Source organism: Anabas testudineus, chromosome 18 (genome assembly GCF_900324465.2).
Source record: "Anabas testudineus chromosome 18, fAnaTes1.2, whole genome shotgun sequence".
In the NCBI taxonomy this organism is placed as follows: domain Eukaryota; kingdom Metazoa; phylum Chordata; class Actinopteri; order Anabantiformes; family Anabantidae; genus Anabas; species Anabas testudineus.
The window spans coordinates 2,138,971-2,164,839 of NC_046627.1; the positions used below are offsets into that span (position 1 = coordinate 2,138,971).

Below are 25,869 nucleotides of genomic sequence, written 5' to 3' on the forward strand. Positions count from 1 at the left end.
ATAGTGTTGATCAAGTAAAATGTGAATAATAATTGATGAAAGGTTGATTAAAGGTTACCTATTTTCCAAAATTGTCTTGTCCAAGGACACCTCAGCACGTATCCAGGAGAAAACCGGGAATCGAACCACTCACCCAGGGGTTCGTGGACGACTACCTGAACTACTGCTGCCCCTTTGAACTGAGTCCTGGCTTCATGACAATATAGGTTAAAATACAACACAGTTACAATAAAAATGTAGTCACATGATGACTGCAAACATAAATACAGATGAAATATACATTTTTAAAATTAAATAAAAAAATATCTATTAGTCCAACTGAGGCCCCCTACTGACGAGGTCCTAGACTGCCGCCTATGTAGCCTGTGAGTCTAAGACAAACCTGGTTGTGAAACAACAGTACACTGTAGTACTGTACATGTAGTAATATTACTACGTGTACTACCTCACTGGGAGACATCACATCAAAGTGTTTCTTTTCCTTGTTGACTCCATTTAAACCAGCAGCAACACTGTTAAACCGACCAACATCTCACTGCTCAGTTCTCCAAACTCCAACTCTACCACCAACTGTGTGTTTGTGTGGAGACATCGAGGAAACACTCGAAGCACTTCCTGAACCACGCAGAGGCACTTCCTGGACTAGAAGACACAACTAGAGACTCTGGATCTTCTCTGCTCATCACTAGAGGTGAGGATCTACAAACTCCAGACAAACAGCAAAGTTAGAAAGTGTCCGTCTGGTTTTCAACAGACCTTTAGTTTCACTTCCTGGAACATTTCAGTCCAACGAGTCCGTTTCAAACCGTCTTTACTGGACCTAGAGTTAGTGGATGGTCTCTAGTGGATCACAGAGTCCTTGTTCCTGTGGAGCTCCACTTACTGAGGACTGAAGGCAGCTTTTCCTGCCTCCATCAGCCTGTGGAGGAGGCGGAGATGAGCCGCTGCTCTCCCGCTGTCTGAGCCACTAAATGCGGTCTGAGCTCGGCCGGACAGCCGCTGGAGAACAGCTCCGACTTTCTCTGTCAGTAGATCCTCACTACAGGACTCATGGGGTTAAATAATGTTCAGATAGAATATTAATAAGAAATCAAAGAGGACAGTGTTCAGATTTAGCAGTGGTTCGTTAGAGCAGCTGTTGGAAACAGGAAGAGAGCTTGTTATCTGTCTCCTACCAAATTTCTATTTAACCCTTGATCTAATAAAAGCTGCAGTAACTTTCAAAGTTCTTCTTTCACATCACTTCACTGTTTGTGTTCAGTAAAGAAGAAACCCGTCTTTGAGCTCACGTCTCTTACTGAACGTCGTCATGCTGCGTTTCACACATGTGCAAACTTGAATGTGGGATTTCATGTTGGTACTGAACTAAGGGCCTGAGTTCCAGGTTTGCACAAGGAAAATCATCTCTGCTGCTGCACTGGAGCTGTTGCTGCTGTGGTTTCCCAAAGGAGATTTTCATGTGTGTTTCTGTTCAGGACTCACATTAATGAACCCCCACCCCCCCTCTGCAAACACAGCTCATGTGTACAGGAATCATTAGAGTAGATTGTTGTACAGCAAACTGCTGATTCTCAGTCATTTCCAGACCTACAGTGTAGAAAGTCTGTTTGTAGAAACTCTATTTAGACTTTGATTTGACTGAGGCACAGAGGAAGTTTACTGTACATGATGTTTTTAAAGTAGCTCCAGGATTTTCTCAGATAACACAGATGATCAGATTGTTTTTATATATTATTTTATTCTCTGAATGTTGTTTAGTGGTGGAAAAGTTAGTGAAGTATCAGCGTCAGTCCAAATGACTGAGTGAGTGTAAATGTTGGTCCATCATCCTGTGTGTGCTGGGCTGCAGCTTCATGCCTCCATCTAGTGGACTGATAGTAGAAGTAGAGCAGCTGATGGCAGCTTCCTCTGCCTCCCACTGCTGTCTGACTGCATTCAAGTGACACTGATATGAAAGAGGAAAGAAGAGCCAATCAGTGGAGGAGCAGCTGATCTTTGTCCAGGAGAAGTGATGGACAGGAGGATTTCAGTTTTCAGTTCAGTTCAGTTCTCTCTCTCTCTCTCTTACTACTTCAATTATTTATTTATTATTTTACATTGTCTCGTCTTTTGAGGACATATCAAAAATCAGAGGTTATTTCCACAGCATCAGATTTGTAGTTTTTAAACTCAGGTTCACTGAGTATCAGTGTTTGTTCTTCTCTGTCTCACACTGACACTAACACGTTGATACTGGGAGCTGCCCAGTACAACCAGTCAGGCACTGAGCAGCTTCACTGGAGCAGCTGCAATGACTTGTTAAAAACACTAAATATTTTATATGATGTGACATGTTGAACCTTATTTGTCTCTTTTAAAGTGACCTCTGGTTTGTTTCACAGATGGAGACGTCTGTAAAGGAGGAGCTACTGCACATGTTGGAGGATTTGGGAGAAGAGGAACTGAAAGATTTCCAGTGGTATCTGCTGAATGCAAAGTTACCAGATGGTTTACAGAACATCAAAAAGTCCAAACTGGAGGAAGCAGACAGACGAGACACAGTAAATGTGATGTTCCAGATGTACAGTGGTAAAGTTCTGGAGGTGAAGGAGGTGATTTTCCAGAAAATGAAGCGTAATAAAGGTCAGTCACAGGAAGGTAAGATATGAAACAACTGGAACATCATGTAGACACAACAGGCTCCGTTTGATTTTAACACATAAACCCGTATTTAACTCTCAGGCTCCATCAGTTTTACCTTGATAAACCTTCTGGATGTGTTTCTTTGACATTCTGTGTTATTTATTGTTTAAAACATGCAGGTACCATGAAAACAGAAGGTCCAACAGTGTATAGAAGACAAAATAAGATGAACCATCAGTCTGTGTTGAGTCGTTCTGACTCGTCAATAAGACAGAAACTTGTAGAAGGAAATCCAGCTAAAGACCGATCACAGCTCCTGTTGTCTCCAACTTAGAGGAAGGAGTTTCGTTAAAACCACATCTGAAACTGAAATTATCTCCTGTAGCATGACAGAATTTAAATTTACATAGAATAGCGTCAAACCACAGCACTTCCACATTGTACAGCAAATGGTTCTTTGATGACACAGGCAGCCTGAGACCACGTCAGAGTTTTAGCTTTGTAAGTCCAGTGCCCAGGTTTGCTATCAGGTTTTCTAGCTCAGCTTTATCTTTTTTATAGTGTTGATCAAGTAAAATGTGAATAATAATTGATGAAAGGTTGATTAAAGGTTACCTATTTTCCAAAATTGTCTTGTCCAAGGACACCTCAGCACGTATCCAGGAGAAAACCGGGAATCGAACCACTCACCCAGGGGTTCGTGGACGACTACCTGAACTACTGCTGCCCCTTTGAACTGAGTCCTGGCTTCATGACAATATAGGTTAAAATACAACACAGTTACAATAAAAATGTAGTCACATGATGACTGCAAACATAAATACAGATGAAATATACATTTTTAAAATTAAATAAAAAAATATCTATTAGTCCAACTGAGGCCCCCTACTGACGAGGTCCTAGACTGCCGCCTATGTAGCCTGTGAGTCTAAGACAAACCTGGTTGTGAAACAACAGTACACTGTAGTACTGTACATGTAGTAATATTACTACGTGTACTACCTCACTGGGAGACATCACATCAAAGTGTAGTTGTCTCCATGTCTTCTTCTTCTTTCAGCTGCTGCCTTTAGGACACTGTCTGTCTCCTGGTCTGTTCTCTGTATCTTCCTCTGACCCACCAGCCTCTCTCATGTCTCCTTCACGATGATCATGAACCTCCTCTTTGACCTTCCTCTCCTCCTCCTGTCTGGCAGCTCCATCCTCAGCTTTCTTCTCCTGATCTCCTCCCCCTCCCTCCTCTGAACATGAACCATCTCTCACTTTGTCTGTGAACCGTCCTACATGAGCTGTTCCTCTGATAGACTCAACTCAGCCACGTCCAACTCTGCCTGTTGTCTTTTTGACTCTGCCACAGTCTCCAGTCCAGACAACACAGATTAAACATGAAACTCTATTCTGGATTTAACGTAGGAGAAATATGATCTCTCTTACTAATTCCAGTCAGAACTCTGGCTGCAGCATTCTGGATTAACTGGAGGCTTTTTAATGAGTTATCGGGACAAACTATTAATAATGAATTACAATAGTCCAGTCTGGAAGTAACAAATGCATGGACTAGTTTTTCAGCATCACTTTGGGACAGGATGCTCTTCTGCACGTGTGAGCACGTGCAGAAGACCACCACCAACTCTTTGGTTTTCCCCACATTGATCTGGAGGTAGCGCCACTGGCACCAGGCTACAAAGTACTGGATCACTTTCCTGTATTCTCTGCCATTGTCCTCCGTGATCCGGCCGACGATAGCAGGGTCGTCAGAGAACTTCTGCAGGTGACAGAATGCTGAACTTAACATGGAGTCGGCAGTGTAAACATATGATCTCTCTTGCTAATTCCAGTGGGAAATCTGGCAGATTTCTTCTTTTTCTAATGATCAGTTTTCCTTTTGAATAAATACATTTGCATAAGCAGCATAACGAGTTATTTTTAGACAGTAGGAAGACAACAATCTGCTTTTCTGTAAGAAACATGATCATTTATATCTGACTGATTAATGAGAAACTTCAATTACATTATTAATTATTAAGTTTGACAGTGTTTATCAAATGATTAATTAATAGCAATTAGCAATTAAGTTGGTGATAAACCATCTTAAATGAGCTTTGATTGTACGGTAAGTTAAAAAGTTACAAGTGGAAAAAGAAATCACTGTGACAGTGTCTGTTGTGACCAGGTCACTAATTTTACATCTTATTATCTGTTCTTCATCCAGATACTGTTGATATTACGGATGTCAGGTCTAAACTTAAATCTAATCTGAAGAAGAAGTTCCAGTGTGTGTTTGAGGGGATCGCTAAAGCAGGAAACCCAACCCTTCTGAACCAGATCTACACAGAGCTCTACATCACAGAGGGAGGGACTGGAGAGGTCAATGATGAACATGAGGTCAGACAGATTGAAACAGCATCCAGGAAACCAGACAGACCAGAAACAACCATCAGACAAGAAGACATCTTTAAAGGTTCACCTGGAAGAGAGGAACCAATCAGAACAGTGATGACAAAGGGAGTGGCTGGCATTGGGAAAACAGTCTTAACACAGAAGTTCACTCTGGACTGGGCTGAAGACAAAGCCAACCAGGACATACAGTTCACATTTCCATTGACCTTCAGAGAGCTGAATGTGCTGAAAGAGAAAAAGTTCAGCTTGGTGGAACTTGTTCATCACTTCTTTACTGAAACCAAAGAAGCAGGAATCTGCAGGTTTGAAGAGTTCCAGGTTGTGTTCATCTTGGACGGTCTGGATGAGTCTCGACTTCCTCTGGACTTCCACAACAATCAGATCCTGACTGATGTGACAGAGTCCACTTCAGTGGATGTGCTGCTGACAAACCTGATCAGGGGGAACCTGCTTCCCTCTGCTCGCCTCTGGATAACCACACGACCTGCAGCAGCCAATCAGATCCCTCCTGAGTGTGTTGCCATGGTGACAGAGGTCAGAGGGTTCACTGACCCACAGAAGGAGGAGTACTTCAGGAAGAGGTTCAGAGATGAGGAGCAGGCCAGAAGAATCATCTCCCACATCCAGATATCACGAAGCCTCCACATCATGTGTCACATCCCAGTCTTCTGCTGGATCACTGCTACAGTTCTGGAAGATGTGTTGAAAACCAGAGAGGGAGGAGAGCTGCCCAAGACCCTGACTGAGATGTACATCCACTTCCTGGTGGTTCAGTCCAGAGTGAAGAACATCAAGTATGATGGAGGAGCTGAGACAGATCCACACTGGAGTCAGGGGAGCAGGAAGATGATTGAGTCTCTGGGAAAACTGGCTTTTGAGCAGCTGCAGAAAGGAAACCTGATCTTCTATGAATCCGACCTGACAGAGTGTGGCATCGATATCAGAGCAGCCTCAGTGTACTCAGGAGTGTTCACACAGATCTTTAAAGAGGAGAGAGGACTTTACCAGAACAAGGTGTTCTGCTTCGTCCATCTGAGTGTTCAGGAGTTTCTGGCTGCTCTTCATGTCCATCTGACCTTCATCAACTCTGGAGTAAACCTGCTGTCTGAAAAACAGTCAACTTCTCTGAGGTCCAAACTGTTGAGATCTGAAGTAAAACCTCTCCACCAGAGTGCTGTGGACAAGGCTTTACAGAGTCCAAATGGACACCTGGACTTGTTTCTCCGCTTTCTCCTTGGTCTTTCACTGGAGACCAATCAGACTCTCCTACGGGGTCTGCAGACAGAGACAGGAAGTAACTCAAAGATCAATCAGGAAACAACTGAGTACATCAAGAAGAAGATCAGTAAGAATATCTCAGCAGAGAAAAGCATCAATCTGTTCCACTGTCTAAATGAACTGAATGATCGTTCTCTAGTGGAGGAGATCCAACAGTACCTGGACTCAGGAAGTCTCACAGATAAACTCTCTCCTGCTCAGTGGTCAGCTCTGAGCTTCATCCTTTTGTCATCAGAAACAGATCTGGACGTGTTTGACCTGAAGAAATACTCTTCTTCAGAGGAGGTTCTTCTGAGGCTGCTGCCAGTGGTGAAAGCTGCTAAAAAAGCTTTGTAAGTATGTGGATAGTTGAATGTTCATTAAAGTCTGGAAGAGAGAATCTACATTATGAACTGAAAACTTTGAAGGACCCAAACAGTTTAAATTTTATAATGTCAGGATGTTTGACTTGCAGAAGTTTCCCATTAGCATTGTATTTTTATAATCAATTTTTTTTAATTTTCTAGTGTGATTATTTTTCACTGTACTTATTTGTTTTACAGTCAACATTAAGGAAGATGACATTAAAAACAATATAAGACAAATGTTTACATCACTGTTTTTCAGACTGAGTGGCTGTAACCTCTCAGAGAGAAGCTGTGAAGCTCTGTCCTCAGTTCTCAGCTCCCAGTCCTCTAGTCTGAGAGAACTGGACCTGAGTAACAACAACCTGCAGGATTCAGGAGTGAAGCTTCTGTCTGCTGGACTGGAGAATCCACACTGTAAACTGGAAACTCTCAGGTCAGGTCAAGTTGCAGCTCATCTGAAATGATTCCAGACATTGTTTGTAATATATCTACATACAAATTTTTATTTATTTTGTTGAAATAGTTTTCATAGACATAGATATAGATTTTGTTTTTTTACTTGTGGCATCCAAAGTATTTTCCTAAATTTACCTCTAATATTGGGTACCGGGACCTGAATGAAAAACATGTAAATAAACCAACAACGAATGGATATAAGTGTTTTTCTGTTATTTTGTTTGTCTGCAGACTGTCAGGCTGTCTGATCACAGAGAAAGGCTGTGCTTCTCTGGCCTCAGCTCTGAGCTCTAACCCCTCCCATCTGAGAGAGCTGGACCTGAGCTACAATCATCCAGGAGACTCAGGAGTGAAGCTGCTGTCTGCTGGACTGGATGATCCACACTGGGGACTGGACACTCTCAGGTAACGAGAGGCCTGCTGCAGCCACAGACAATGTCTGATGGAGGAGGAAGTAGGGATGTTAATGATCAATCAATAATCAATGTTAATAATTGAATCAATGAAAATATATTTTACCAGAGTTGCGACTGGGCTCCAAAAGCCAAGAGATAAGGCCCAACACAGTCAGTCTTATCCAACTTATAAGTAGAGTTTTTATTCACAGAATGACAGTGAATAAATATCAGAGGATTGAATCAGGTCACAGCATCATGTCTCTGTCTCCTCAAATAGTGATGATTGAAGCATCTTCACCTTCCTGAGATCCTGATCTTGTCATGATGAGATCTTGTGTCATATGAAGGAGACAGTAAATCAGAACTAGAACATGTTCATTTCATCATTACAGTCTGTCAAAGAGGAAAAACTTCTTGTTGTTCCCAGTTGAAGAATTAGTTTGTGATCAAACGTTAGATAATTGAAGATGATATAACGACTCCAATTCCTTAGTTGTTTGCTGAATGTCCATCCCTACATACAAGCCTCCATTAGAACAGAACCAGAACACACTGTGTATATGAGAGCCATGTAATGTCCATGTGTCCATGCTGAAAGAGAATGTGCTGCTCTGACCCCCCTCCTCCTTTCAGGGTGGAGCCTGGTGGAGTCCGATGGTTGAGACCAGGTCTGAGGAAGTGTAAGTGTGTTTTTAATGAGACTGATGAAAACAAAGCAGCAACATTCAACCATCTTCAAACTGTCACATCACTCCTTCAAATCCCTGATGTCATGAGTCCTCATCAAACTGATGATAGATTAATAACTGCAGCTGGATTGTGTCTTGTTCTCTCATCAGATTTCTGTCAACTCACCATCGACACAAACACAGTGAACAGAAAACTACGACCGTCTGACAACAACAGGAAGGTGACACGTGTGAACGAGAATCAGTCATATCCTGATCATCCAGACAGATTTGACCAGTGTCTTCAGCTGCTGTGTAGTAATGGTCTGACTGGTCGCTGTTACTGGCAGGTCGAGTGGAGCGGAGTGGTTTATATATCAGTGAGTTACAGAGGAATCAGAAGGAGAGGATACAGTAAAGACTGTGTGTTTGGATGGAACGATCAGTCCTGGAGTCTCAACTGCTCTGATCGTGGTTACTCTGCTCTTCACAATAACATAAAAACATCCATCTCCTCCTCTGTCTCTAACAGAGTATCAGTGTATGTGGACTGTCCTGCTGGGACTCTGTCCTTCTACAGAGTCTCCTCTGACAAACTGATCCACCTCCACACCTTCAACACCACATTCACTGAACCTCTTTATCCTGGGTTTACACTCTGGACATCTGGTTCCTCAGTGTGTCTGTGTTCACTGTAGTACTGAGAGTGTCGTCCTGTCAGAGAAACGTCATGTCTGTTGAACTGATAGTTCAGTCTCTACATGTCTGTCTCACACACACGTTTTCCATGGATTCCTTCACTTTCTTTTATCCTCATTTGCCTGTGGGATTGCAAGGTATTTGTAGTTATCCTCAACATCTTCTTTCTTGCTTTCTATTAGTTCTATCCCCTCAGTTCTGACTACCTTTCCACTTGTCCAGACCGAATGTCATTCCGATGTCTTGGCTGTATATTCTGGTGGGATGTATCTTCGAGTCAATGTCTCGTTCGCTCTTGGCATACAGCTTGATGTCATCCATGTAGAGGAGGTGGCTGATGGTTGTGGCATTTTGTAGTCGGTATCCGTATCCAGTGTTGGTAATGACCTGGCTGAGGGGGTTCAGGTCTATGCAGAACAGCAGTGAGGGCCAGAGCATCTCCTTGGTATGTGCTGATTTGGGCAGTTGGCTTGAATTTGGCCTCCAGAGTTGTTTTCCACTTTCCCATTAAGTTCTGGATGAAGGTTCTTAGAGTCCTGTTGATCTTGTACAGTTCCAAGCATTCCATGGTCAGTGTGAGGCATTGAGTCATGGGCTTTCTTGTAGTCAATCCAGGCAGTGCACAGGTTGGTATGTCTGGTCTTACAGTCTCTGGTGACTGCTTTGTCTACCAGTAGCTGGTGCTTTGGTCATGTATTGATCAATGTGCCTGCTCATCTTAGCTTAGTTAACTGGCCAACAGACGAAGACTAGCTGGAACAAGCTGGTGTAATATCCAGCTATAGTCTCTGTAGTCGGATCCAAAAACATTGAGTTATTTTGTCTCATTAACAGTTTTCTGTGTTTCATTGTGTAAATCCACATCTCCTGTTGTAACAAATGTTTATTCCGTTTTACATTGTAATGAACAGAATGACAAACTGTCACAGCTGGAGAAACAAGAGAGCTGATGAGTCACAGCTAAAACTAATCCATTATATTTATTAATATATAAACTTACAGTATTTCATTTATGACCTTTGAGCAAAAAGTTTTCAATTTGTTTTCATAAATCAAAAAAACATCAAATGTTTACAACTATTAACAACAACCTCCATCAGACAGTGGGTTAAGCATTAGTGCTTTTGCAGTTTTGAACCATAAGGATCAAACTAATGTGCTGCTACGAACTGGTTCGTGTTGAACCTGACTTTGTGCCAAAGACAAAGAAAGAAATTACTTAATTTGATGTCCATGGTGCTGTGAGGTCATGTGGAATAATAAGATAATGGAAAAGTGTGTTTAGAACTTTAAGAACATAAAATAGGACAAGTGAATTTGTCCCGACTGAGTCAGTTTAACAGTCAGTTACAGCAGCTCAACGTTACATGAAGTTAATGTGATGGAGCAAATCAAACAAATCAGGCATATAGTGTCACAAACATCAAGAAGCTCAGATCAGACAGAAATAGTGTGTAGAACAGAGCTAATGCTAAGTGTAGTCGTCAAACCTACCCTGCTTCAGATTACTCTGAAGATGCACTGATATCTTATTTCCTGAGCAGAAAAACAGGAACATTGTAGAACAAAGGAACAAAACTTACCAAACAGTTTCTCCATGTTTACAGGTTTTAGTTGTGGGCCGGAGGTTCCAGGGAATTCCTGGCATTAGACTTTGAAGCAGTGAGTAAGTGGCCTGCCCTCTTCTCTCTGGTGAAGGTCTTAGTCATTACATCTTTTGGACAGTTGCTTATGGACAGCAGTGATTTCGATGGTGTGGACAGTGGCTGTTTCTATTTGCTTGGATCTCTGTAGAAAAAAAAAACGGTCACATGAAAATGTTATTTAAAATAGATGATTGTATCAATTCATTATGGTCATTCTGTAGCATTCTGGTTTTTCACTGACCCTGGTTGTATTAAGTTAGCAGCAACATCACGTCAACATGTTTGACATAATATGTTATCAGAGTCCATCAATGAAGCTGATTAGAGAAAAAGACTGGAGTGCAGTGTGACAATATCATTAGTAACAGGAGTGAAACAGTACAACAAACAGAATAAAAGGCTAGAAACAAATATCAGCTTTCAAGGAACACCAGGTTCAAAGTGCTAAAAGCAGCAACTGGTGAGGATGATGATGGAAGAGATTTGTCATCAAAACTACAATCAGTTCAGATATATCATAAGTTACTCAGAGAAAATGATTGAGTTCAATCTACTATTCCCCAAATCAAACATGACCTCACCTCCCTCCCTGGATGTTGTTGTTGTTTGAACTAGATTTGATTCTAGATCAGTTCTGTTGTTGTTCACTGTTGATGTCAGTTTGACTCTGTGACCTTTGGTACATCAATAAAGTGTCGTCTTATCTTATCTCACCTTTTGACTGTCTTGTTTTTTACTGTCCTGCAGCTCCTTCATTGTTCTCAGGAGATTTGGTTTTTCTGGGACCAAAACACAGTTATAAACACAAGTTATTTCATTATAGTAGATCATAAAAACTGAGGTGTTAGTTGTCTTTAAAGGATTCCATAAAGTGTATTGAACTTCAAACTTCTTCTTCTTATTATGGAACAACTCACAATTGTTTTGTATCTTACAGAACAGCAGACTTACTATTGCTCCCGTTCTCCTCATGTACAACGTTATTCCTTCTCTGCTATATGAGACATTCACATTTAATCATTTGTCAGATGCTTTTATCCAAAGCCACTTACATGTACATATCAAGGGCCACTTGGGCTTCAGTGTCTCACCCAATGACACTTGTGGGACATGTAGGAGGAGCTAAGAGTCAAACTCCTCAACTCAACTTTATTTATAAAGCCCTTTAAAAACAGCTTTGGCTGACCAAAGTGCTGTACACAGTTAGTCAAAAGAAAAACAAGCAATTAAGACAATTAAATAATTAAATAGAAACAATGAATAATAAATAAGATGACAATAAAAACAAAAGAATAAAACAAAGGAACAAACACAGTCTTCATGCTGAATTAAAAGCCAGAGAGTAAAAATAAGTCTTCAAGTAAGTTTTAAAAATGGACAATGAAGGTGGCTGAGTAATGTGAAGAGGTAGGTCATTCCATAATTTGGGATTGCTGCAACGGCAAAGGCTCTGTCCCCTCTAGGCTTCCGCCTTGACTTCGGTACTGTCAGGAGGAGCTGGTCAGCTGACCTGAGAGACCGGGAAGGAGCATAGGGGATAAGTAGCTCAGCTAGATAAGTGGGGGCGAAACCGTGTAAAGATTTAAAAACAAATAAAAGCATTTTAAAATGAACTCTAAAATACACAGGCAACCAGTGGAGAGATGCCAGGATGGGAGTTATGTGCTCCCTTTTTCGTGCCCCAACCATGAGACGAGCAGCTGCATTTTGGACCAGTTGGAGACGTGCAGTGGAGGATTTATTTACACCAAAATACAGTGCATTACAGTAATCCAGCCGAGATGTAATAAAGGCATGGATTACTGTTTCAAAGTGCTGCCGTGTTACGAAAGGCTTTACATTAGCCAGCTGCCTTCCTGCTGCTTCCAAGGTGGAAAATACCAGACCTTATGACTGCACTAATTTGACGATCCAATGTAAAATCACAGTCCATCTTAAAACCTAAGTTTGACACAGTCTGCGTCTCAAACTGTGCCAAAGGGCCAAGGTCAACCAAGGAGGGTTTACCGAGGCCATTTGGACCGATCAACATCACCTCAGTTTTTGTATTGTTGAACTTTAAAAAACTTAGGGCCATCCACTCCTTAATGTCATCAATGCAAGACAGAAGTGATTTTATGCAGAAGTCATCACTTTTCTTCAGGTGCATGTAGATTTGACTGTCATCAGCATAACAATGAAAAGAAATACCATGCTTCCTTAGGATGGAACCCAGAGGAAGTAGGTAAAGGGAAAAAAGGAGAGGCCCTAAAATTGACCCTTGAGGAACTCCATATAACAGGGGAGCTGAAGATGATTCAGAACCAGCAAGGTTCACACTTATGGTTCTGTCTGCCAAATAGGACCTAAACCATTCTAAAGCGGTACCATGAATGCCCACCAGATGCTGCAGCCGAGATAATAAAATGTTATGGTCCACAGTATCAAGAGCAGCAGTGAGATCCAGCAAAACAAGGATCACAAAATCACCAGCATCAGTTGCCAGGAGAATGTCATTAAAAACCCTTAGCAATGCTGACTCTGTGCTATGCAAGGTTTTAAAACCAGATTGAAAAACCTCCAAAAGATTTTGCTCAAGTAAAAAAGATTTCAACTAAAACAATTTTCTCTAGGATTTTAGAGATAAAAGGCAGCTTGGAGACGGGCCTAAAATTTGCCAACTCAGTGTGGTCCAGACCTGGTTTCTTAAGCAGGGGTTGTATCACTGCATGTTTGAAATTTGCCGGGACAACACCTGAAATCAGGCTGCCATTTATAATGGACAAAACCAACTGCCCTATACTGGGGAAAACTTCTTTAAGAAAATGAGGAGGAAGAGCATCTCGAGGGGAGCCCGATGGTTTGATGTGGCTCATCACTTCCTCCAAAAGCGAGAGTGTTACCGGCTCAAGCGTATCGAACACAGCCAAACAAGGAGCACAATCAGATGGATCAACAGCAGGAGCTGAAATGGAGGCCCCTGTGGCCACAACCTTCTCAGTGAAAAAGTGCAGGAAATTATTGCACATTTCAGCAGAGGATTCCAGACAGCACACTGTTGTTGTCGGGTTTAAGACAAAGTCAATTGTTTTAAATAACACACGTGGATTTTGGCTATTTGATGCAATAATGTTTGAAAGGTATTCTTTTTTAGCATCTTTAACAGTATTTTGATACTGACGCCAACAACCCTTTAGAATTTGAAAAGAGACCTGCAGACCATCCTTCTTCCACCTGCGCTCAGCTTGTCGACACTTTTGCCGAGCCTCACGAGTCCTGCTGCTGAGCCAAGGCTCAGATTTATATTTAGGCAACACAGTTTTTAGTGGGGCCACAGTGTCCAGTAGGGCACAACAGGAGGAGTGAAACCAGGAGCTGAGTTCCTCTGTTGTAAGGGAGGGAGGACATAGCTGGTTAAAGGCAGCAGAGAACTGACCAGCAGTAGAAGAATTAAAAATCCGGCACAGGCGTGTAGGAGCAGGCGATTTAACTGCTGCACAGGAAAAGTCAGCATCAAATAAAATGGACAGGTGATCAGAAAAGACATTAATGCAGGTCTTTAAGTTTGACAGAGACACTGTGGTTTGTGGACAATTACTCTGACCTGTTTTCCTATTACATTTAATGTGACAAACACTACAGAATCCACATGAGATGTCAGGTTTAGGAACATTTAATAACCAACTGTGCACCAAGATGCTGCACGCCTTTCACAGTCCAGAGTAAATCACAGTAGAGTAAAGAGCTTTCATGATAAATCAACTCATTGAATTGAACAATCTGCTGCAAATCTTTCCAGTTGATCCTTGTTATTGTTGATACAAATATTTCTTGGTGTTGAAATATTACAAATGTGCATTTTCTTCACAGACTAAAGAATATGTCAAACGATGATGATTGATGAGCCGACAGTTTAGTAAGTTCATCTAATCACTGTGGATCATCTGAATCTGGAGAAAGAAATAAAAAAAAAAACGTTTCTCATTCATTGGTTGTTCTGCTTCTTATATCGACTGATGTCAAACCCTCTCTGACTACAACATGAGCTGCAAATGGACAGTTGAGCTGTTCCTCTAGTCCCATTTAAATCCATTGTGTACTTTTACTTTGATTAGTAGCTCCATGTTCCTGATTACACTTCAATACAGTACTTCTACTCTGAGTCTGATACTTCACATCCTTCAGGTCAGATACTGGATAAAGCAGGGAGGCACCACAGTGATGAATTCATGAATGAAATATTGATTGTTCATCCTAATAAGGTCCAATTTATTTATTCCCTCTGAAGACTTATTGTGCTCATGATGTAAACAGGAAAGACAACAATTCAAATCAATACAAACAATAAACATGCACAACAACACAGCAGACCAGTTTTAGATACTCATAGACATTTACATAAAAGTTCCAGCTAATTACTTTAAAGATTGTTTAACTTTTTTGAGATCTAATGTTTGTAATTTAACTTACATTTTGTGAAAATGATCTGATAATGATATTTAAAGATCAAACTAGTTTTACACTAATTCTATTATTAAATTATTTAGCAATGTAGAGTTGCAATTTATTAGGTTACTTTTTTCTGCACAGTGAAGCCATTTGGGTTTGACATTAAATGATGGATATGAGATAAACAATTTCAGTTTTCATCTGATGCTATGTTCACCTCAGCATGTTAAAGGATATAAACAGGAGCCCAAACACTCAAATCTATAAATCAAGAGATTGGCCGTAGGAAAACATCACTGAACAAGAGCAAAACTAAGAATGTGACACCAAAACCAGCCTTCAGATGCCTTTCTGTGGTGGTTCAGAGTCTCTTTGAAATGAAGAGTTTAAAGTCAGGGAAGAGGAAAATGTTCTGCTGTAAACATGCTCTTCTAATTTTAAGATTTTCTTAAATGGAGTTTTGAACTGGAAATAAAAAAGAAAGACACATGAGGTTTTCTGACCAGCTGGAAAAAGACCAGACTTCATTCACAAAACCTGAAAAATAACTAAACGCTGCTTTTAGTTGAGGTGAGACTGAGACTTTCTGTGATGACTCATCAAACTAGTATCTTCAGTTTGAACAAGCTACTTGAATGAGTAGTGAAAACCTTACTGCTTTAACAATTTACATCCTGCTCCAGCAGCCTGTCTTGTAAAAATCTTCTCCTGTTTCCTCCTTCCTACATGTCCAGACTCATTCCAGGTAACAGCTCACCTGTGTCAGAGTCTTTTCTCGGAGAGTCGTCTTCTTCTCCACTTTGTCTGAATCTCCTGTAAGTTTGCTTTGTTTGATTCTTTCTCTTTGGTTCCGTTCATTGAAATAATGCCTTCTGTTGTTGTTGTGAAGCAGTAGAATTTGGCCATTTCAAACATCTTTAATGAACATTAGTCTGTGTTTTCCTCTTTCTGATGCTGTTCACATTAGAAATATTGTCCTATTTAATTGACTCCATTTATTTCACAATTTCGCAGATTGTTAATAGAAACTCTGATCAGTTGATCTGTGATGTATTAGTAAAAATTCACCACCTGTCAGTACATGAAGTGAACTTCACCTTTATCTGCTGCAACATTAGTGATGTTTACACAGCAATACACATTAAAATCACTCGGATCTGTGAAGTACTTTTACTTCTTTGTGCTATATGCTGTGTTGATGGTAAGTTGTGGAGACTGAATGTCGTCATGCTGCGTTTCACACATGTGGTAACTTGAATGAAGGATTTCGTGTTGTTTCTGAACTAAGGGCCTGAGTTCCAGGTTTGCACAAGGAAAATAATTTGTGCTGCTGCGCTGGAACTGTTGCTGTTGTGGTTTCCCAAATGATATTTCCATGTGTGTTTCTTTTCAGGACTCCCATAAATGAACCCCCAACCCCTCTGCAAACACAATGCATTCAGTTTTTCAATTTATTTCAGTTTTATTTGTATAGCGTCAATTTACAACAGAAGTTATCTCAAGGCACTTTACAGTGTTCAAGGTTTAAGACCTTACAGAGAATAATTATACAAAAAAATGATAAAGAAAACCCAACAATCCTATTTGAGCAAGCTTTAGGCAACAGTGGAGAGGAAAAACTCCCTTTAGAGGAAGAAACCTCCAGCAGAACCAGACTCATAGTGGGCGGCCATCTGCCTCGACCGGTTGGGGTGAGTGGAAAGAGGAGAGAGAAAAGAACAGCAGTTCTCTAACTCTAAGTTGGGGTTGAGAGGAAAACTGGAGGGGGTCAAGTGAGGGATTGACCAGAGGTCGGAGGGACTCCAGGATCAGTCTCTCCAAAGCCTTCAGGATGTGTGATGTCAGAGCCACTGGTCTGAAGTCTTTGAGGACTCTGGGACGTGGCGTCTTATTCACAGGAACCAGGCACGACTTTTTCCATCCAAGAGGAACTCTCTCCAGGTGCAGGCTGAGATTGAATGTGGTTGTAGTTGGTAGTGAACTGCAGGGAGCTCTGAGGCTCAGTCTGGAATTGATTGAATAAATTATTTAATCTCTGTGATCTGTTATCTGCTCTTTCTTTTAGCTGATGAACACAAACTGCTGCCACCTGCTGGTAAAGACAGTTATTTCCTTGTTTCTGTTCAGACTGAGGTGATTCAGCAGTTTCTCATTCGTCTCTAGTTCTTTGAAGTCACTTTGGTAATTCACAGTCTTTAGATTTAAGATCCTCAAACTGAGAAGAGAGAACATCTTTGTAGATAAGGACATTACAGAAGTGATGGATAATAATAATGAGGATTAGAAAAGTTGTTGTTTAACAGCAAAGATGAAGATTTGATGCTGTTTACTGTGAAGTACAAATGTTATCCTGTGATTTTACACTGAACTGCATTAAAATTCACATTTCATACATTCTGATGTTACATGTTGATGGATTCAGACTGTGAGACAGACCTTGAGACATCTTGAACATGAAGTGTCGTGTTATGTGGACTGTTTTGTTCTGTGGTGAACACCAGTGAAGCATGAAGAGCTCTGTGGTCATGATGTTTCCTGTTTCTCATGAAATCTGAATGTGGTTCTGCATGTTCTTCCTTGTTACTGACACTGTTAAATGTTTCAGCAGCAGTGACAGATGTTCTTCTGTCTGTATATCCTACATTAGAAACATGGAGATTATGAGTCTTTTGTTTTTTCCTTTGCTAAAGGAACCATCCTCCTCATCATGAAGTCTAAGGTAAGAATTAATGTTCTTACTGATGCTCTTTAGATGTTCCATTAAAGTGGGAGCTGTATGTTTCTGTTAGTAGAGAGTTTAAGAGTTTGTAGGTGAAGTTAAAACAGTGTTTCCAATTTCCACATCAAAGTTAATTCACTTTAATGGTGAAGGTGGTGGAAAAGTTCCAGCCAGGCCTGAAGCAGACCTGTCTGGAGTCACTGATCCATCTCTAACTATAAGATTTATAAAAAAGGAAAGTTTAAAGTCTAGTCTTAAATGTAGAGAGGGTGTCTGCCTCCAGAACCTGAACTGGGAGCTGGTTCACAGGAGAGGAGCTTGATAGTTAAATCACCTGTGTGCTCCAAGATAGTTTTTAAAATTTCATATCCACACAGACCTTTTAAGCCCAACAGGCCGACTTATTACAGCTGATCTTTCTTCAAATACAACAAAAAAGAAAAAAAGATTGAAATACACCACAAAAAAACGGACGAAATAAATACTTAAATATCTGTTAATAAGGATACAACAAACATTTATATTTGTATCATCGTAGTTTATGGAGCAAGAAGAGTGAGTAAACGAGGACCTGTGCAGAAACACTAGTGCGCAGAAATACTAGTGCGCAGAAATACTAGTGCGCAGAAATACTAGTGCACATGTGGAGACGTTTAACACGGAAGAAGAATCTTAAGCAGGAAAACTTTTAGATTTATATGAGGCAAGAAATTTATTCAAAATAATATCAGTAAAATTAACAGTAACAGTATCAGAAAAGGTAAAGATGACGTCTTCACAGTGGATTTTATTCTTTTTTCTGATCACATGTTTGCTTCACCACGCTGCTGCTGAAGGTAGGTTGTGTGAGAGGAAGTCGGGTTTAAGGTTCAATAAAAGCTGAGGTAAACAAACAGAAACCACAGGTTTCAATTTATGGATTCAATAAGATGTGGGTGTGACGACACTGTGATGAAAACTAACTGTATCCAACAAACCTGCTCAATAACTGAACTGACCACACCCTGTCTCTGTTCGCTGCAGCTTAACTTCCTCATTACTACAGTTGATGTTAAAATACAAATAAAACACATTTTTACAGTATAAAGTATAAAGTATATGTTGAAGAGGGAGATCAGAACTGTTAGTAGATGTTCAGTTGTTCCCTGAACTCTAATGTTCAGAGTTAAGCTGCAGTACTGTCAGAGTGTGGACCACAGTCAGTTACCTCCATTAATAATAACCCAGTGGTCTTTGTGATGTTCTGCTGGGACCTCCAAACACTATTCAACATTCTGAATACATTCATGTTCTTGTAAAGACGACTCTTTATATCACTGATCACTCACACTGACATTACTGCCTAAATGTGAACTGCTTGGTCATTGGAAGATTTTCTCCATTCACCTGCTCTGGTGATGGATTTGGGATGTTGAGGGTCATGACCTCTGGCCTCTGCAGGTTGATCCTATATTAAGCTTATGTACTGAGGCAGTATGTGTTCTCCAGAATGTGATGTATGCATGGGAGATTTAATAATGTGCTAAATAATAAAGATAAATGAATCAGTGAAATGGTTTTGCTGTGTCAGGCTTTATGTGTCACTGCAGTTTTAAATCAGAGACTTTTACAGCAGCTCAGTGTGAACTTTGACCAAATGATCTTAAATGTCTGATATGTTCCAGTCAGTCACTTGTTCATGTTTGGGACACAACGTTTGTCAGAAAAAGGTCATATTATTGACTTTTGCCTTTTCATTTTTTCTCTAGATAGAGAGATGAAAGCAAAACCTGGAGATGACGTCGTCCTTCAGTGTCGCAGCCTCAGAGTTTCTGCCTTCACAGTGTTAAAGTGGATCAGAATGGACCTGAATTCAGAGGGTTATATCTTCTTCTTCAGAGAGAACCGTGTTTATGAAAACTACCAACATCCATCTTATCGAGGTCGAGTGGAGCTGAAAGATCCAGAGATGAAGGACGGAGACGTTTCTGTGATTCTGAAGAACGTCACCGTCAATGATACTGGAACTTATGAGTGTTATGTTGGATACAGAACAGGCTCTGAGTTCAACAACACCATCAACCTGACAGTTGAACCAGGTGAGTTAGTGTGTGTGTGTGTGTGTGTGTGTGTGTGTGTGTGTGTGTGTGTGTGTGTGTGTGTGTGTGTGTGTGTGTGTGTGTGTGTGTGTGTGGATCAGAGTTGAAGCTGCTTCCTGGTTGTTGATGTGAGAGTGAAACATCACAGATCAGATGTTGGTGTTGATGAGACTTTGTAGAAAACAGCTGGTATGAGTGATGGGATCAAAGTGCAGTAGATAATGTCTGACAGGAGTTTGAAGAGGAAATGGATTCTGTTGTGTTCTTCACTCATCACCTACCTGACACCTGCTGACTCACTGCTGACTCTCATCTGCAGGTACCAACAAGGATGGAGGAGACAAGAATGGAGGAAAGAGTGGAGGACACAAGGACAGAAACAGCAGAGGACACATTGGACTGGCTGTCGGTCTCTCAGTTACTGTTCTTGTTCTTGTTCTTGGTTTTATGTTCTTTATAAAACTGAAGAGAACACGACAGAGTCCAAACCCAGCTCCTGCTGATTCATCTGATGGCTCCTGAATCAGTGAGTGTCCTGCATCTTTTTTCTTTAAAGATCTTTTCAACATGTAGAAATAACCAGACAGTAAACAACAGTCATACAGCTGTTGACTGCTGGATTTGGTTTTCACTGTCTTCTTCTACACATGGTGTAAATATAACATTACAGAAAACCTGGTCATTGACCTTTAATTTTTATTATGATGTCAATGAAAATAAAATCTGTCGGATGTGTTTCTGTCAAAAGAGAAAAGAAAATGGAGACACATTCACAAAATGGAGGCTGCATTGACTCAAATAAACACCAGCTTTAGTTAAACACTTTGACTTCCTGTTGGTATAAAGCATCACATTCAATCAAAAATTCTTATAGAAAATATTTTTATAAGTGAAGTGCAGATTCTGTTCTGTTGTGTTCTTCACTCATCACCTGGATTTACCTTAGGGAAGGACTCATGGACGTAGAGCATTATGGTGAACTGGTATGTTTAGATGCTGTCTTCCCAACTCTCACTGATCACTCAGGTTTGTTGATGGTGAAGTGTTTGGTTGCTCTACATCCCAGTGAGCCCTCATGTCTGTGTTTCCTTCTGGCCCACCCTTTTAGTTAGGCTGTCATAATTAGTCCTGCCGGAGTCCCTGCTGCACTACACTAAATATACATTCACCTCAAACTTTATCCGACTGTGAATACAACTAACTGCCATCTCTCCTCTTCTCTCTCTTTCTCTACCTCTCTATCTTCCTGTCTCTCTGTCGAATTACACGTCATTCCACCCTTTGCCCTCTGGACCTGTCTGACTCGTCCTGATGCCCAACTTCTGGCTGGAGATCTCGTCATCTGGATCCACCGTTTGCCCTTTGGGATGCGTTTGGAGACTGGAGTTTGTCACAAACTACTATGAAGTCGATCTTGGCCTTGGTGGACGTCAGCAGCTGTTTCTTGGAGGTCTTGACTCAACGCTCGATAGTCCAGGAATGGAACAATTCTGCCTGCAATTAACTAACTGGACTCCACATTAACTTAAAGACATTAACTGTTATACTGGACTGCTGCCTACACAGCATGTAATCACCCATATCAGGATGGGTTCCCTGTTGAGTCTGGTTCCTCTCAAGGTTTCTTCCTGTTGCCTTCTCAGGGAGTTTTTCTTGCCACCGTCGCCCTCGGCTTGCTCATCAGGGACAATCTGATTATTATGATTCATACACATTCACTGTTCATGTACTGTTCTTTGTTTGTGTAAAGCTGCTTTGTGACAATGTCAATTGTAAAAAGAACTCTACAAATAAAACTGAATTGAATTGAAATTTAAACATTACAATCCTGAACCTTTTTTAATTTACTTCTGTTAAACAGTAAAGAAAAAAAATTATTAAATAAACGAACATTTCTAAATTGCTGCTTTTCACCAGCTCATTTACTGACAAGTGAATACATAACAATTGTTTAACTGTATCATTTACAGCTGCTGGAAATCATAAACATGACTGGAAAAAACGTCAAGGATGGATGAGAACGGATTGGACATGTTGAGAACTGTCAGCTGTTGTTGTCGTTGTTGTTGCTTTCTGATTTTGGAAATAACAAACCTACCTGAAACTTGGTAACTCACACCTGGTTCTGATCTGTAGGTGATAAGAAGGATACAGGAAACACGGGTTGACATGTTGGACTGGTGGTCTGAGTCAAAAGGAGGATGGAGGAGATGGGGATTGATGGAGGGTTATTGGGTTCTCTCTGAGTTTATACAGTCAATGTTCTGAAGTGCCTTGAGATGTTTATGTTATAAGTTGGTGCTGTTTTAATAAACATTAAATTGAATGTCTTAAAAAAAAGCTTATTAATTAATGCGATTGTGTTTATGTTGCAGATGTATTTTTCTGTGCATGTTCAGCATTTTTTAAATGTTTTTTTTTAAATATACATTAGTTTTCACTCCTCTGGGCTCTTTTTGAATCACTGAGTGTGTTTTAATATCTGCTGCCTCCTGCTGGACGTCTCTCTCTATAGATGGTGTTTATACGATGCTTTCTACACCATGACCTTATCATGCTAATAAGAACAGTTGTTCCAGATGTGTTACCACAACAATTCTAAATAAAGATGTTCTCTTCATGTCTATTTCAACATGTTTTGTGAACAGACAGATCATATTATCTATTTTAAGTGTGTGTAAGAAAATCTATAATATGGGGGGTATGCATCTAAACATTATTGGAATAATACTTGCATTATCATACACTTCAGTACTAACAGAACTGATATCAGTTTATATACAGCGGATGGAAAATGTAGTGGGTAAGGTCACCAACACTAGAACAGGGTTCTATAGCAAGAAGAGGAACATACAGTTATCAGGTCTGCACACATACACACAGAAAAACATACAGATCTGTGTTACAGCACAAAAACCTTAAAATGAAATGATCAAGATATGCTTCACGTGTAGGTTTGGTCAAGAACAATGCAGAAACAACAGACACTTTTATTCACCTCACATAAAGGGCAGATTGGATATTGGTCTATAATTCACTAAGACCCCTGAGTCCAGAGTAGGCTTTTTGAGTAGGGGCTTGACTACAGCAACCTTAAAAGCCTGTGGTACGTAGCCTATTTGTAAAGATAGATTGATCTGATCTAATATGGACGTGCTGATCAAAGGTAAGACATCCTTGAGGAGTCTAGTCGGGATGGGGTCTAAGAGACATGTTGATGGTTTAGAGGAATTAATTACTGAAATGAATTCAGAATGATCTACGGGGAGGAAGCAGTCTAAGTACGAGCGTGGATCTAGAGTTGTTGTACAATCCATGCTATATGCAGGGAGGATCTGATCAATTAGATTTCTAATAGTTATGACTTTATAAAGAAATTGATGATTTCCTCCTCTGTGTTGGTACATGGCTCTGAAATAAAAGATGGAATCAGTTCCTTAAATTTGTCAACAGCATTTTCACATAAACATCTACTGTAGAGAATCTTATCTGTAGGTTTAGTAAAGTCTGGTACTGTAAATTCAAATGTAATTAAGAAATGGTCAGATAAAAGAGGGTTTTGGGGAAAAACTATTAACTGATCAATATATTTCAGAATAAGATCAAGGGTGTGGTTAAAACAGTGAGTGGATTTATTTACATTTAGAGTCTAATAGTGAATTAAATGCAGTGTTGAGGCAGTTATCATCAACATCTACATGGATATTAAAGTCACCCACTATAATGACTTTATCTGCACTAAGAACTAAATCAGATAGAAACTCTGAGAATTCAGTTAAATACTCAGAGTAAGGGACAGGAGGACGGTACACAATAACAAACAGAACTGGTTTTTTTGTGTTGCTTACTGTGTGTTCTAGTATCTTAGATTTTTCTTCTCATACATTGTGATTTTTTGTGTGTATGCTATTCAAATTTTGTCATATTACCATCACGGTTATTCTGGTCTTCATTATGTTACAACATGTTCAGACTCTGCACAATATGCATCCAAAACAACACAACACGGGTCTCGTGCAAACAGTTCCTCTTTCCTGTGTGCATGGTCTTCCATGCTGTATTTGTATAATGTTTGCTGTGTCTCAGGTTTTGTTGGTCACACTGTGGCTCGTTACTGAAAAGTCTCTGACTGATCTGACAATCTCTAACATCTCATTTCAAAATGTACATATTAAATAAACAACAACAAAAAAACAGTCACGGATTCGCTACAGACAGGAGCTGATCACATTTCAGTGGTTGGAACCGCAGGAAGCTGCTGAAGTAGGTAGGTTAGTTTCACTTCTCTTCCAAGTAGCTTGTCGGACGCATCCATCACTGTAAACATTGTAAACTACACAAGTTAAGTCATGGCAACTGGACGAATCACTACCCATCCAAGTTGTCTTCAACCTGAGTTTATTAATTTGATCTTGAATATTTGCCAAAATAGGCCTAATTTAGAGCTTATATTTTATTCTGGGGCTTCACTGAAACAAGTTGATATAATTTTCATTTCAAAAACATGCAAATACATGTTATCTCATGCAACAACTCCTCTGGAGCTGCCCCCATTGTTTTCTGAAGTGCCCAAGGTCAGGTTCCTGCCTGTAATTGTATCTTTTCCTGTTTCAGTAGCTTAATATTTGGGAAAAGTAAATTTTCCTTCACAGCTGAAAAAATAAAAAAACATATCTGACACTCCAGTCATGGCTTGATATGCCTTGAAAAAATCCTCTCTTGTTAGCTACCACAGCTAATGGGGATGGGACGCTGTAGGTGTAAGAGCCCAAAATGGGAAGTCAGTAATGTGCTTTATAACCGCTTTACATCAAGGTGTACAGCATGTTGAGGAAAAAACAAAACACACAAATTAACAGTATTGACCAGACTAAATTGGATTCCAGCAGTACATTGACTTCTCCACTCACACAAAAGGACACATCCTGGACTTAATCTGCTGTTCTGGTCTTCCGCAATATCAAGGATATTAATGTCAATACTCTGTGTTCCTGCATTGACAATATTCCTATTCCAGATTTATTTTCTGGTTTCTCAGTACAACAATTGTCTGAACGACATCCTTCACTCTTTTGCCCCAGTGAAAACATGGTTTGTTTCCTTTTCTCATTCCACCCTCTGGTTCACCCCTGAACTCCAGTCAATGAAAGCCAAAGGTCGACAACTCGAGCAACTATATAAGAAATCTCGTCTTACCATTCACAAAGAAACGTACAAAACCCATATTTTACATTACAAGGACTTGATTGCCAAAACCAAAACTAACTATTATTCCACTATATTCTGTTCCAATGAAGGTAATCCAAAGACACTGTTCTCCCTGTTAAACAAATGTCTTCAGCCTCCAGTCCCTACCCTCTCATTTGTATTCTACTGACACCAGCACGATGTTTTTCAATGACAAAATCAACAAAATCCACCAGTACTTATCTTCAAATGCTACATCTCTCCCCTCATCTGATCTCTTTCCACATTGCCAGCCACTCTCAAGCTTCCGGCTCCCTGATGCTTCAGAAATCTCCGACCTCATCTGTAAATCCAAGCCCAGTATTTGTCAGTTAGATCCCTTACCCACAACTCTGGTCAAATCCTGCCACTACTCTTTGCTTCCCCATATATCTGCTATCATACACTCCTCCCTCACCACTGGTATCATTCTGTGGCTGTTACACCACTATAGAAAAAACCTGACCTTGATCCCAAAAACTACAATAACCTCCACCCTATCTCTAACTTACCATTTCTTGCCAAAATTCTAGAAAGGATTGTTGCTTTTCAACTTCAGTTTCACCTAACCAGTTTTTCTCCCGTGACCCTATCCAGTCCATTTTTCTTCCGTGCCACAGTAAAGAAACTACACTCATAAAAATCACTATTGATCTACTTATTGCAGCTGACTCTGGTCTACTTTCAATCCTCATCCTTGTTGATCTGAGTGTGGCCTTCAACACTATCTCCCAAAATATTCTCCTCAATCAATTAGCCTCCACTGGCATCACTTCCACCCCCCTCGACTGGTTTCATTCTTATCCCTCAGGCCGCACTCAGTTTGGTCACCTTAAATCCTTTACCTCCCAGCCAACCCCTGTTGCTAACGGTGGGCCCCAGGGCTCCTTCCTGGGGTCTATGC

The 25,869-nt window shown here is 40.4% G+C and overlaps 2 protein-coding genes across 3 annotated transcripts; both read left to right on the plus strand.

The window, feature by feature from the left end:
- Positions 1-438: 438 nt before the first annotated feature.
- Positions 439-11,227, plus strand: LOC117153053 (NLR family CARD domain-containing protein 3-like). The gene is made up of 7 exons (XM_033326645.1): positions 439-691; positions 2,382-2,637; positions 4,835-6,632; positions 6,907-7,080; positions 7,335-7,508; positions 8,135-8,181; positions 8,341-11,227. Exons 2-7 carry the CDS (start codon positions 2,382-2,384, stop codon positions 8,865-8,867), a joined length of 2,976 nt encoding a protein of 991 aa, XP_033182536.1. The 5' UTR covers positions 439-691; the 3' UTR covers positions 8,868-11,227.
- A 6,205-nt stretch (positions 11,228-17,432) lies between these two features.
- Positions 17,433-21,271, plus strand: LOC113168379 (butyrophilin-like protein 3). Of its 2 annotated transcripts, none has more exons than XM_033326702.1 (4): positions 17,433-17,661; positions 19,414-19,739; positions 20,059-20,265; positions 21,072-21,271. In XM_033326702.1, exons 2-3 carry the CDS (start codon positions 19,418-19,420, stop codon positions 20,259-20,261), a joined length of 525 nt encoding a protein of 174 aa, XP_033182593.1. In that variant the 5' UTR covers positions 17,433-17,661; positions 19,414-19,417; the 3' UTR covers positions 20,262-20,265; positions 21,072-21,271. The 2 variants fall into 2 exon arrangements, with proteins under 2 accessions (XP_033182593.1, XP_026225198.1); XM_026369413.2 differs by having other exon boundaries at positions 17,439-17,661; positions 19,410-19,739; positions 21,072-21,270.
- Positions 21,272-25,869: the final 4,598 nt, after the last annotated feature.